At 38.1% G+C, this 13,005-nt stretch overlaps 1 protein-coding gene across 4 annotated transcripts in view; it reads right to left on the bottom strand.

Annotated features, from left to right (window-relative positions):
- PTPN12 (protein tyrosine phosphatase non-receptor type 12) overlaps positions 1–13,005 on the bottom strand; it is an 81,648-nt gene that overhangs the window by 14,807 nt on the left and 53,836 nt on the right. For all 4 annotated transcript variants that reach the window (XM_042793138.1, XM_042793139.1, XM_042793136.1 and 1 more), the window contains one exon: positions 5,182–5,267. In XM_042793138.1, coding sequence (XP_042649072.1) covers positions 5,182–5,267 — 86 coding nt within the window. The remainder of the gene's footprint in view (positions 1–5,181; positions 5,268–13,005) is intronic.

Here is a 13,005-nt window from a genome sequence, read left to right as displayed (position 1 = left end):
CCAAAAATGTAAACATGAAGAAAAAAAAACAACTAAAGGACTAATGAAGTGGTGGCAGTGCTATTTTCGCCTTTTCTGAAATATTCTAAATTTTTAGAACATTTTGAAATATAAGCCACTCTAGCCTTAATGGGAAAGAGCTATATTACTAAAACAGGGCACTATGGGCTCAGTTTTATATGAAACTTGGCCAGTGTTCAAAAAAAAAAAATACCACTACCAAACCAAACCAACCAACCCTTAAGTAATCCATGGTTATTCTGCACAGCATACTGTAGGGTTTTATTTTCAAATAAAATAGAGTGATGCCAAGGTCATGGAATGCAGCTGATATGATCAACCAAAAATAGATACCAAGCTCTACATTCTCCCTCATAATTAAAATAGTAAAATTAAACTCAATGTAAGCAGGCTGAAGCTAGACAACCACATTATTCTACTTAAGCATTAAATCACTGCCATCCATGTGGAAGAAAAACTGCATTTAGTGATGCTGTCACAAACTATACTACAGATCATTTACATAAAAGTATAGGGAATAAATGAAAATAACCTACTGGTGAATTTTTCTTGTAAAATTCCGTTACATAAGGCTTTTTGGTTTTTTAATTGTGACACAGAAATCAGAGACTGCTAAGAAGGAACATCAATCGATGGCGTTTATCTTAGCTTTGCAGAAGACGTAAAGAGGGGATTCTGCAGAGCTTGAAATGAAACAGAATTACACGCAACCCTTGAAACCTATTTTAATATCATGAGATTGAAGTCCAAACGTAAGTTGAAAAAAGTTAAACTCCTACAGTATTTTACCTTTTCTCCTTCAGACAGTAGCACGTAGCTCTTCATTATATTGCATATAAAAATGTTGTTACCTCATCTTTTCGTGAGCTTATGTCTCAGTTTCTCCATTTTTTTCAAATTGCATTTGAACTTGAAAATAAAGAATTTTTTGTAACCGAGCCTGATTGAAATAAACCACCCCTTTTTCCAAATACTTTAGAGCAAACTACTAAACAAACAAATGTTTCAGGGGCTATTCCTTAAAGGTATTAAGATGCTCCATCTGCATTCTGAAGTACCAATCTTTGCTTCTAGATACTAAGTGGAAGCTCCAATTGTACAGTCATGTAAAATCATTTCAGTCCTAAATCGTGAATTTAAAACCTTGGTTCTTTACAGTCTTATATCTATCAATAAAGTCAAAACTTACTTATGCACTCTTCCTGTCTGAGCCTGAAAGTAGTTAAACATGTCTATCAAAGAACACTTTCCAGCCCTCAAGTCCTCCAAAGGAATTTAACCTAGAGGTAAGTTTAAGGTGACTTTCAGAAGTGATCAAAACCTGCGAAGTCAAGCAATTTCTAGAATAAGGTGCTGATGTGTGCACTCATGAGTAGTTCTTCTTTACCTTGGTAATAATCAAGAAGTAACATTATTTGAATTTTTTTATGTTGACAGAAATGCAAATAAACATTAAGCTAAATGACTACTTTCATGTGTTGTACAGCAATTATGAATTAAAGCATTACATGGTGAAAGAAGGTTGGAAGACAATGCAATTCCAGAACCTCTACAAAACAACTGCAGCTAGATGCTTCATGGTGAGTTAATAAAAGTAAACAAAATTCCATTTTAATATTGATTTAATATCAATAGCCTAAAGATACTTGTAACTTTCAAGAAGATACAGACATAAAAGAATCCTAAAAAAGTACAATTAAAAGTTATAGTTTGTATCACTCCTTCCCCAAAATAGCCCCAGGCCAATGCAAGGACTAAAAGGATTTATTACCCTTCTGAGAAAGCTTCCCATCTTGTATAGCAAAAGTCTTCAGTGGCATCTCACTCTTACCCAGTACAGACACAAGAGTTAACTTGATACTAGCTCCACTTTAAAGGGAAGAGACCTTGAAGAGACAAATTTAAAGATAGTACAGAGATGACCCGTCCTACAATGCTGTGATAAACAAGAGGAGACAGGTGAGAAAGTGACCGTTATAGAAAAATTCTACAATGTACTGAGTGTTCAGCCGCTGGCAAGTGCTGCAGAGGAGATGTCACCATCTCATCCAGCAAACAGCCTCAGGGCTGCCAGAAAACAACTAAGAGGAATCATAAGCGTTACTATCTAAGCAAACGTAGCTTGGTCTGACAGCAATATGGAAGACAAGCACCCTGAGGTCAGGAGGTAAAACAATCTTCCTCCTGCTCCGTCAGGATCATCTCAGGCAGGTTCACCGACAGCCAAGTGGGCACACAGTACTTTTCAGTACTCGTCACTGTAGCCCTTATTTCTTTAGGAAAAAAGCAACTGTTAAACCATCTCTTAAAGAAAAAAAAAAAAAAAAAGTTGCTTTAAACATTACACATTCTAGAACCAACTACGACACAGCTTATAAAGAATTTAAAAGCCTTATTGCTTTTAAAAAAATACTAGCTTTAGCAACTTGCTTGTAACTTCTTCAGAGACAGTGCATGTACAACTCAAGCACACATTTGGCTGGCAACCTAAAAACGTTACTAAACAAAATATTTTAAGCAAGTTCCCAGAGACAATTCTAAATCAAACTAAAAATGTGGGTTAAACTACCTTATTTCAGAGTACTTATTGAATACGAGTTTATCTGTAAAGGCAATGACCCTTAGACATCACCTGAAAACATTCACCACAGAAAAGATAAAAGCAAATACTTAAAATAGTTGTATGAAGATATCTTCAGTCACAGCAATGTAGAGAAGGAACATGAAAAAAGTAGTAAGAGAATGGTCTAGGGGAAAAAAAGCTACAGATGCAATACGTAAATATATCGTGTTTAACAGTTTCCTTCTCCATACAAGGATTAAATTAGAATCTTTCACGGATTCCGCTCTCCCATCCTCCCAAGTAAAAGGATGTCAACCTATGCCAAAACATCCAAAACATGCAAAACCTGGCTGTAAATCCTGACTGAATCAGGCTGCAGATTTGTAAAATTACCTCCCACATCAAGAAAAGCCATGCTCATCAGTGAATACTCTGAGCAGATGCGACTAATAGCAAATAAAGTCTTTTCTCATAAGCACCTTCCATGAGGGGTGTAATTAATTGTTTTTCAAAAATAATCTCCATTTGAAAAAGACAACAGCTTTGCTGAAAGTTTCCATTTATTCACCTCTAAAGAACCAATCTTTCTGTCAGTGATGGCAGATGGGAAATTATGAGTTTATGGAAACAGGCCCAAAAAAGACCAGGTTTTATAAAGAGAGATTAAAAGATATTTAAGTTAATTCAGGAAGAACAACGCAATGCAGAGAAGACAGAACAGATGTGCGCTAAAACATGAATTATGCTTATATGATTATTACATGAATATGTAAAAATGATAAAAAAACCCTATGTACACCTAAGATTATTTCAAGGAATACTAATGTGGAAATTATCTATTGGACAGAAATCATATCTAAGTTCAGTGACTAAGTTTCAAGAAGAGCTCAGAATTCATCATGAACACTGATTAACAGACTCCTTTGTCATCACCTTAATCTACGTTATTGAATACTATCACATTACCATTAACCTAAAAGTAACAATTATATTACCTACATAGCAAACTGTGCCATTTGTTTGTGAAAAGCCCCAACTCATTTCTATCTCTCTCTCTCTCAATATTGTATTCCCCTCTAACTTCTGCTTGACATAATTAATGCTAAGTTAACTAGAACAGCTACTCATATTCTTATCCTACTGTATCATTAAGTGATGATTGTTATCATACACTATTTCCAAAGTTAACTTATTGCAAATACCATCCCTGGGGCCACTAAGTAAGTAGAGCAAGAGGTCCACTTATGGTAGTTCTCCAATATCCTCACTAGAATGGGCATTAGAATCGCATGCAATATTTCAGATCTGGTCCAAATTACTAGTTGATAGCCAAGTGGAACACTTCCATACCTAATTTTAAACTATGTTTATTTCTGTGACAAGAACATGATGTTGCAACATTGAATATACACACACATTGCTACCCATTCTGAGTCACCAATTTTCAAATGGCTTTCCATGTCCAATTATATTTTCTATATACATATACATATATTTAAACTTCCTTCTTTACCAAATCTAGAATATTTTAGGATTTAAAATTTGTTTTATTGTGTAATCACTGCTCTCGTCTTTCTAGACCCTCAGAAATGGGTTCACTTTACTATGTCTGTAACCTGTCATAATGCAGTACTAGAAAAAAAGCAATTAATTCTTATCTTCTACCTTTAGCCATTGAAGAATCAAATGAATAGGGATTCCCACTACTAACCTGACCTTGCACTAATCCAGTTTGATTATATTTTAAAGCACTAAAACTACTTTACTTATATGACTTAAGTGTTATGCAAGAATATTAACTGGCTGGTGGTTCCTTATGTCATTCTACAACTTTAGGAAACCCAAGTGCTTACCTTAAATGTCTATTTAACTACAGGCAATGTAGCACAGGCAAGATCACCTTCCAAAGGTCCCTATAAGGCTTCCAGAAACTAGCTAGGGAACTTCGGCACTTACTTCAGGAAAGGTGCTTCTTTAGCTGTCTAATGCTCAGGCTGGGTACCCATTTTAGGCAGATGAACCTGCTCAGATTTACTTCTGGCTTTCTCAATGTCAAGTCTATGTATTTTAAGAGCTAGAGGGGATTTTTTTTTCCCCTTCTGTTCAGTGAAAGGATTGGTGGGACCATTTTCTCTTCTCAGTAAGAAAAGCATTTTGTTGGCATACTCCAGTCAATAGCAGTACTTGTCAGTAAGGTAACATTTTCTTGAGTAAATGGGTATGTTTCATTATGGTTTTACCTCCAAAAATGAGTGTTCAGTCATGATTTGAGCCTATCTTGAAGTATACTTTGCTACTGTCACCTAGCAAAATTAGAGCACAAATAAATCTAACATATCTGACTAAGGGGTATGTTTGTCTACTCACGTGCAGTCATTGCAAGATTCATATATTCAAACACAGACTTCCCAAAGATATTAAAGCCTATATTTACAAAGTCGGTTACAAGAGTTCTATTTCTCTTACATATATTTCTATTTATAAATAGAAAAAAATTGCATCTTAAAAGTCTTTATAGTATCAGTGATTTTATTCTACTTTTTATTAAGTATGTTGATCTGTCAGCTTAAAATAAATATATTAACATAGTTAACTACCTGCGGGTCCGTGGAGGCTTTGGTGGAGGAGAATCCTGTTTCTCAGCATCTGAAGAACTGACAGCATTCTCTGTATTATTTTCATCCTGATTAAAAGAAAAAGCTTTTATTCATGGCTGTAAAGCTGATATACACAACACTTAAGCTGTAAGGTCCAAAGATCCATAATAATACTTGAAAATAATGTATGACAATATTACATATTTTTGGCTACCATATAGAGACCACTTTCAAAATTCTACTCTATATTTGCATTATTTTATATCTTGCTTATCCAAATTAAAATTTTTATGACTAAACATTTTGTTTTGCACGTAATTGTACAATTCACAAGAAAAAATTCTCCAAAACTAATCATTCAAGTTAACAGTGAGCAAGCTCCCTTATGGACTCCGAATTATTCATACTGAAAGCACTGATTTTCCAGTCAGTCTAATTATTTTCACTTGTACAATCACTCCCTGAAGAGTAATCTACAGTTCAGTAAAGAAAATAAGAATTTCAGCTACTGTAAAGTGGCAAGTTGATAAGATTTAACACCTTGTTCTAAAACACTTTCAAATCATCTACCACTTGTGTACAATGAAGTTTAACTCTGCAAAGCATGAAGATTTTTATTTTGTTTTAGGAAGACCATAAATATAAGACATAGATTTTACACATGTATATATTTATAAATATATGTATCCATACATATTTGTATGTTTATACTTCTAAAATATTGTTGTGGGTTAACCCATAGGCAGCTAAACGCCACAAAGCCACTCACTCATTTCTCCCCCCTCTCCTGGAAGAGTAAGAGGAAAGGCAAGAAAATTTGTGGGTCAAGATAAAATTTAGTAAGCAAAGGAGAAGCAGGAAGAGAGAGAAAGAAAACAAGTGATGCAAAAGCAATCACTCACCATCTCCCACAGGTAGACCTATGCCCAGCCAGTTCCTGAGCAAAAGATGGCTAACCTCACTAAATCCCCTCTTTTCCCTCCTTATTTCTGAGCATGATGTCACATGGCTGTGTTTGGTTTGTGTGCATGGTGGGGTTTTCTGTAGCAGGGGAGGGGGTTACAGTGGTGGCCCCTGTGAGAAGCTTCTTGAAGGTCCCCCGGCTCCAAGTCAGACCCACCTCTGGCCAAGGCTGAGCCAATTAGCAGCGATGGCTGCGCCTCTGTGATCATGTATTTAGGAAGGGGAACCTGGGAGGTGGAGCTGTGAAGGAAACACCTATGCAAACACAGAAGTCCATGGAAGAAAGTGGGGGGAATGGAAGGGAAGATGTGCACTGGTGCAGAGACTCGCCTGCAGCCCGTGCTGAGAGGGCAAGCTGCCCCCTGCATCACCCATGGATGTCCAAGGTGGAGCAGATGCCTCCCTGCAGCCTGTGGAGGCCCCCATGCTGGAGCAGGTAACTGCACGCGAAGGAGGCCAGGACTCTGTGGGAAGGTGCCCCTGCTGTTGTAGTTCATCACTGGGAGGACTGCAACACACAGGAGGGACCCACAACTGGAGCAGCTCAGGAAGAGTTGCAGCCTATGGGAAGGACTCATGTCAGAGAAAGTTCATGGAGGACTGTCTCCTGTGAGCAGGGGAAAAATAGGAGGAGTCCTCCCCCTATGGAGGAAGGGGCAGCAGGACTGACCGTAACCCACATTCCCCACCCTCCATGCCGCTGGCGGAGAGGAGGTAGAGAAACTGCAAGCAAAGCCGAGCCCAGGGAGAAGGGAGGAGTAGAAAAAGGTGTTTTTATGATGTGGTTACACATCTCACTGTCCTACTCTGTTAAGTGGTGGTGGTATTAGTGTTTAAATTAAATTAATGTTCTTTTTGTTTCCCTAACAAGTCTGCCTTTTACCCATGACCATAATGGGTGAATCACCCCTCCCTGTCCTTATCTCAATTCCTGAGCCTTTTGCTTTATTTTTCTCCTTCCCAGTCCTGAGGGAGAAGGGGGGCGTGAGATGCTGCGTGGTGCTCAGTTGCCTTTTGGGCTCAAACCCAGAGATGTAATAGAATATCTCTTTAGTTAATTCGGGTCATCTGTCTGGTTGTGCCCCCTCCCAACCTCCTGTACACACAAATCCCACCTCAGTCCATTCACTGGGAGGGCAGACTAAAAAACAGAGGCAGCATTGACACTGTGCAAACATAGCTCAGCATTAGCTGGATCATTCCTGTGCCATCAGCATCATTTTGGTCACAGACCTAAAACACAGCACCCCAAGAGCAGATATGAATAATAGCAACTCCAACCGAGCCAGACTCAGTACAAATATATATAAACTTTTATACATATGAGTAGAACATGCAAGAGTCTACAGCTGATATACCATCTCCATACACATGCCACAGCCAAAGATCCAACAAAACTAAAGAGGACCTTAGGTGTTATCTTGAGTTTAATACATGTTTTACATAAAGGCTTTTCTTGCAGGAGTTTTCTTCTGAAAAGCAATTTTTAAAAAGAACCACAAACATACCAAATCTGTGCAATATATGTCAAAGCACAATACCAGATTCAAGCAAAAGGGTCTACTACCTGTTCAGACTGGGTGACAGAGACTGACTTTCCCTGGTCTTAGAGAACAAAAGGGAATCCGCTGTTAATTTCTGCTTCAAACGTGATAGCTGCATTTCAATTTGGTAAGTAATTTCAGCTTTGGAAGATAAACCATAACTAAGTTACCTCAATAGGTAATTACCCTCACTTAAATTTAGATTTATTAGTTACGTTTTTAATTCCCATTACTAGTCTTGAAAGTTATCGTACCACTGTCTGCTAGTGTGAAGAGTCTATTATCAAATTCTATTCCTCAGTGTACTAAGTGAAGCTTTTCCTGGGAAGAAATAAATTCTTTTCATCTTTCTTATTATTCTTCACTAACCTCCCCCATTAACTAGCTGTCCAATACAATATACGTGAAGTACTCCAGCAGAAATACCCTATTGTTCCTGTACCAATGGCTTGTGTCAGCCCTTTCAGACAAATTGCACAGGGAGTTCCCTGTCCTGCTGACCCCTGGCTGTAACTATCAAGATTTTTCTGGAGTGAGATTCATTTAGCAGATGAAAGCCACTTACATTTAGATGACCACAACTGAAGCTCCCATTGCAGTCAACCAAGTTTGGTTGGTTTTCATAGAACCATGGAATAGTTTGGGTTGGAAGGGACCTTTAAAGGTCATCTCGTCCAACCCTCCTCCAACGAGCAGGGACACCTCCCACTAGATCAGGTTACTCACTGCCCTGTACGACCCACCCATGATTGTAGGGATGGAGCACCTACCAAGCCTCTGGGCAATCTGTTCCAATCTTTCACCACTCTCATATTAAAAAATTTCTTCCTTATAACTAGTCTGAATTTACCCTCTTTTAATTTAAAAGCATTACCCCTTGTGCTATCATAACAAGCGCTGCCAAAACATCTGTGCCCATCTTCTAAGCCCCCTTTAAGTATTAAAAGGTCACAATAAAGTCCCTCAAGATCCTTCTCTTCTCCAGGCTGAACAACCCCAACTGTCTCAGCCTGTCCTCATCCGGCAGGTGTCCCATCCCTCTGATCATCTTCACGGCCCTCCTCTGAACCTGCTCCCAACAGGTCCATGTCTTCCCTATGCTGAGGACCCCAGAGCTGGACACAGCACTCCAGGTGGGGTTTCACCAGAGCAGAGTTAGAGGGGAAGAATCACCTCCTCCAGCCTGCTGGCCATGCTGCTTTTGCTGCAGCCCAGGGTATGACTGGCTTTCTGGGCTGAGAGTGAACATTGCCAGCTCACATGCAGCTTTCCAATCACCAATAAGCAACCAGTCAATAAGCTGGGGAATTAAGGTAACAGATCCATTGGCCCCACCGACTGCACCTGGAGCTCAGACATGCAGACCACATGCAAAGCCTCCATTCCAAAGAAAATTCTACCCTTTTCATTTCCAGATCCGAGCCTTTACGTTTTGCAACACTCTTGCTCAACTTGCTAAATAAATAGGAAAAAAAAAAAAAAAAAAAAAAAGTTATGTCAGAATACATTGTTTCTTTAAGTCTCTGTTACTTTTATTAATAATGATTTTTGGTCTTCCTGGGGTAATGCATAAAAAAACCTAATAGCTCTATCAGGTCAGCTGATCCTGTTGTACCTTACTGAACTAGGATTATTATCCGTTTGTTGGTTCTCTGAGTGAAGTATAGTGTGAACTAGATTTTAATACATTTAATGTACTGGCTTTTGCATCATTCTAGCTTCTTAATAAGCAACATTGGCTGCAAGTTAAACCTTCAGAGATTTATTGCATTAGTTCTACCTTAACAATCACTCAGCAAAAAGCGCTATCACCAAGACATAGTGTCCAAAAAGTCACTGACCAAAGAAGTCGTGACAAAAATGGCTAATGAGATAATAATAATAATAAAAAAGTATGAATGCTATGCTTGATCTGTAAACTGAATGCAGAACCTCATTATCTTCTCTAGGAACTTTTCAAGTCCTTCAACAGTTTTCCTTGACTTACTGAAAAACATTAAGGGCTCAAAGAACTTTTAAAATCTAGCTGAAAACTATTGGAGACATGCTATCTAAAAACACAACAAAACCAAAACCAACAAAAACCCTCACTTTTTTTTTTTTTCCAGCTCATTTATGGAATTAAACATTATGATGAGACATGGACACCCAACCCCTCTACCAGGCTCCTCTCAAATATGCAGAAAAGCAATTTCCAGCTTTTTGACATGAGGTAATCAATGACCATAGAGATAGTTTTGCCCTAAACATAGGTGAAAATGAATTATTTGCCCTCATTCAGGGAGAATACCATTCTGCAGGCTGGTGCCAAAGATTCTGAGGCTCACAGTATCCAACAGCAGCAATTCAGTTTCCTGCTCAATGGTTCTGTCATGCTCCTCCCTGCTTCTCTGGGTTCTGAAAAGTGAACTCTTAATCTCTCTCATATATCGTCATTCCTATGGATAGCACTAAATGCACTGATATTGTACTAAAGAGGTCCCCCTCATCATTAAGTACTAGCAACTAGAATTAGAAACTAATGCAACAGCATCCTGAGAACAGAGCGGGCTGTTTGGCTTGTTTCAGCACCACAGCACGTCCAAGATTCATAAGGCAGAGAGATATGAGAAAGAATGAGACTCCACAGGAGGAGTTCCTCCTCCTTACTACCAACTTCCCCATACTACAACAGATCAGAAAAGGATTCCAGCTCAGTTCTGCCAGCACAGAAATTTTGAGGAACAGATTTCTTATGCAGTCTGTTTTCTAAAAGGTACTGGCAAGGGAAAGGGTGTGCCTGTTGGCTCTGGTGTAGGCTAACTTGTCCAGAAAACAAACCAGCAACTGCATCCTTGTCCTTCTATGTTTGTAAAAAGAAGTGTTTGTGAACAGAATGTTTCCTGAGATATGCTTTTCTCCCAGGCAGAAGAAAAAGCCTATTAAAGAAGCTGGCATATGTCAGGTTTTTTTAAACTCCATGTATACAGTAAGAAGCTGTTTCTAGTTGAGACAGGTAGGAGTAGCTTAAGAGGCACTGCCATTTTTGCTGCTCGTAATAAAATGTATGGATATACCTTGAAAAAATGTGTATAAACTCAAATATCTGAAGCATATCTATGACCCAAGAGTATATAAAAACAATTCATTAAAAAAAAAAAAAAATAAAAAACCCCAAACAAAAACCCCCAAACCAACAAACAACAAAACACACACACAAAATGCTACTTCTAGATTCAACCCCAGAAGGGAAGTCAGTGGTTACCTCAATTTCATACACTGGAAAGGCTTCAAGCACGTATACGTTCAAAAGCTTTCACTTCTGCATTAGGTTAAAAATCAGCATCAGTTCACTCTGTTCTAGTTACATTAAATCAGGAGCAAGAATGTTACAGGAATTACCTTCACCAAAAAAGAGGTACTTCACTATTTTGCTTAATTAGCTTAACAGACTGACATTTCTATGAAGGCTTCATTTACTTTTAGGCAAATCATTCCCCAGTAAGTGAAGGATTTTCACTTCAACAGTTGAAAATGATAGAAGTTTAAAGGCAGTAACCAAATGCACTAATCCGTGCAGGAAAGAAAACAGTGCTCATATGAACTTTATACTCTGAAGCATTTTAAAGTAATCATGCTCAGTTACTACTGGATCTCTTGTTTTTAACTGAAGAAATACTGCTTGCTGAACTCTCAGAGCAAGCCTGTTACTTGTTCTCAGTTCTACGTCACAAGAGAAAGTGAACAACTGGTATTTTGAGCACCCTTAAGTGATACCAACTCACAGATTTCCCCTTCTGTCATATGTTGAAATAAGTGAATTGGCAAACATGCAGAACTACCAGCACAGAGCAGAACAGGGGAAGCTCAACTATAAAAGTGAATATAGGGTATCTCACTGGGATGACCACATCCATTGAGACGAGCAGATTACAGTGTTAAAAAAAAAAGCCTTACAGCCTTCCTAATCACATCGTATTGGCATCAGTCAACACTCGTACTTCTCTAGAGAGATGCTGCATTCTGAGGCAGAATACAATTTTTAAAAGAATCACCTTAGAAAAACCAGGACAACATAGGTAGTTCACAAGGGTCATCATATAGAATTAATTTAAAAAAAAAAATGTATTAACAAATGTGAAATTCAATCTATTAAGTGTTCAGTGCAACATCCTGCTTTCTTACAGAAGATACCTATCCTACTGCGGCAGGCTTCTCACTGTAACAAAACAGAAGCATTAACAATATGTGGATAAACAAAAGAATAGGCGCTTTCCCCAACCTTTGCTTCTATATGCATCAACTGCTGAACAGTTCAATAGTGGCAATGTCCTCATTGATTTGAGGGAGCAGTTACTCAGATCAAGTGAAAATGTTGATAGGTAGGAATTCCTATGTATTTTGTTAAAGTACATATATAGATAGATAGATATACTTATTTATATATATGAAATGAGCATATATCTATGTAGAAAGACTACATTAACAACTGAAAAGACCATAAAGTCAAATACTTAGAAGTGTAGATTACATCCACTCTACAGTAATACAGAGTAACTCATGCTCCTGTGGTAATACAGAGGAACAAGGAATTCTCATGGCAAATGCAGTGTCTGAATTCAACTTGCTAAGGTGACATAAACTGTGCTGTCATCTCCCAAGGATGGGTCTTTTCCCCACCTTCTTCCTCCAATGGCTGCATCACCAAACAGAACTGTCACTAACTAAGCAAATAGAGAGGATCACAGTTTTAGACTTATATTTCACAGGCATTGACTACAATTCAAAACCTTTTGCCCTGGAATTGCAATACATAATTTTCTTCTGGAACCCACAGTGGAAACATTTAATGTAATTCAGAAGCTTTCTGTACTGGTAAAGTACTAGCAAATTTACTGCAACGACTCTTCCAGAAGTAATCTCTCATGGTTTCCCTTAAAAGGAATTGAGACATTCCTTTTACCCTTATCATAAATCAGCATGGGAACCACAGAGCATGAGTAGATAAAGGGAGAAATACTTCAGACTGAAATGATACACTCAAACGACTCAGATTAAAAAAAAAAACTTTCCAAGAATAGGCAACAACATAAATATCTCTGAAGACATATATGATTTTTTTTAGAATGCTACAATGGACAAAAATCTCTTTCCAAGCTGCAAAACAGCAAAGAGAATTTGAACAGCAAAATCTTTTCCCTTAAGAGTTTCCAAACCACTAACATTTTGAATATCAACATTCTTCTTATAGCAGCTGATTCCTCCACAGCTTCTAAAAGTTCAATCAACTGCAGCAACAAAATTCTGTCACTTTTATAGGAAGAAATGCAAGAGATAC

This window comes from Tyto alba, unplaced genomic scaffold (genome assembly GCF_018691265.1).
Source record: "Tyto alba isolate M040663 unplaced genomic scaffold, T.alba_DEE_v4.0 Super-Scaffold_2, whole genome shotgun sequence".
NCBI classification, from domain to species: domain Eukaryota; kingdom Metazoa; phylum Chordata; class Aves; order Strigiformes; family Tytonidae; genus Tyto; species Tyto alba.
Note: the sequence above shows the minus strand (reverse complement) of the source record. Positions and strands in the feature narration are given on the sequence as shown.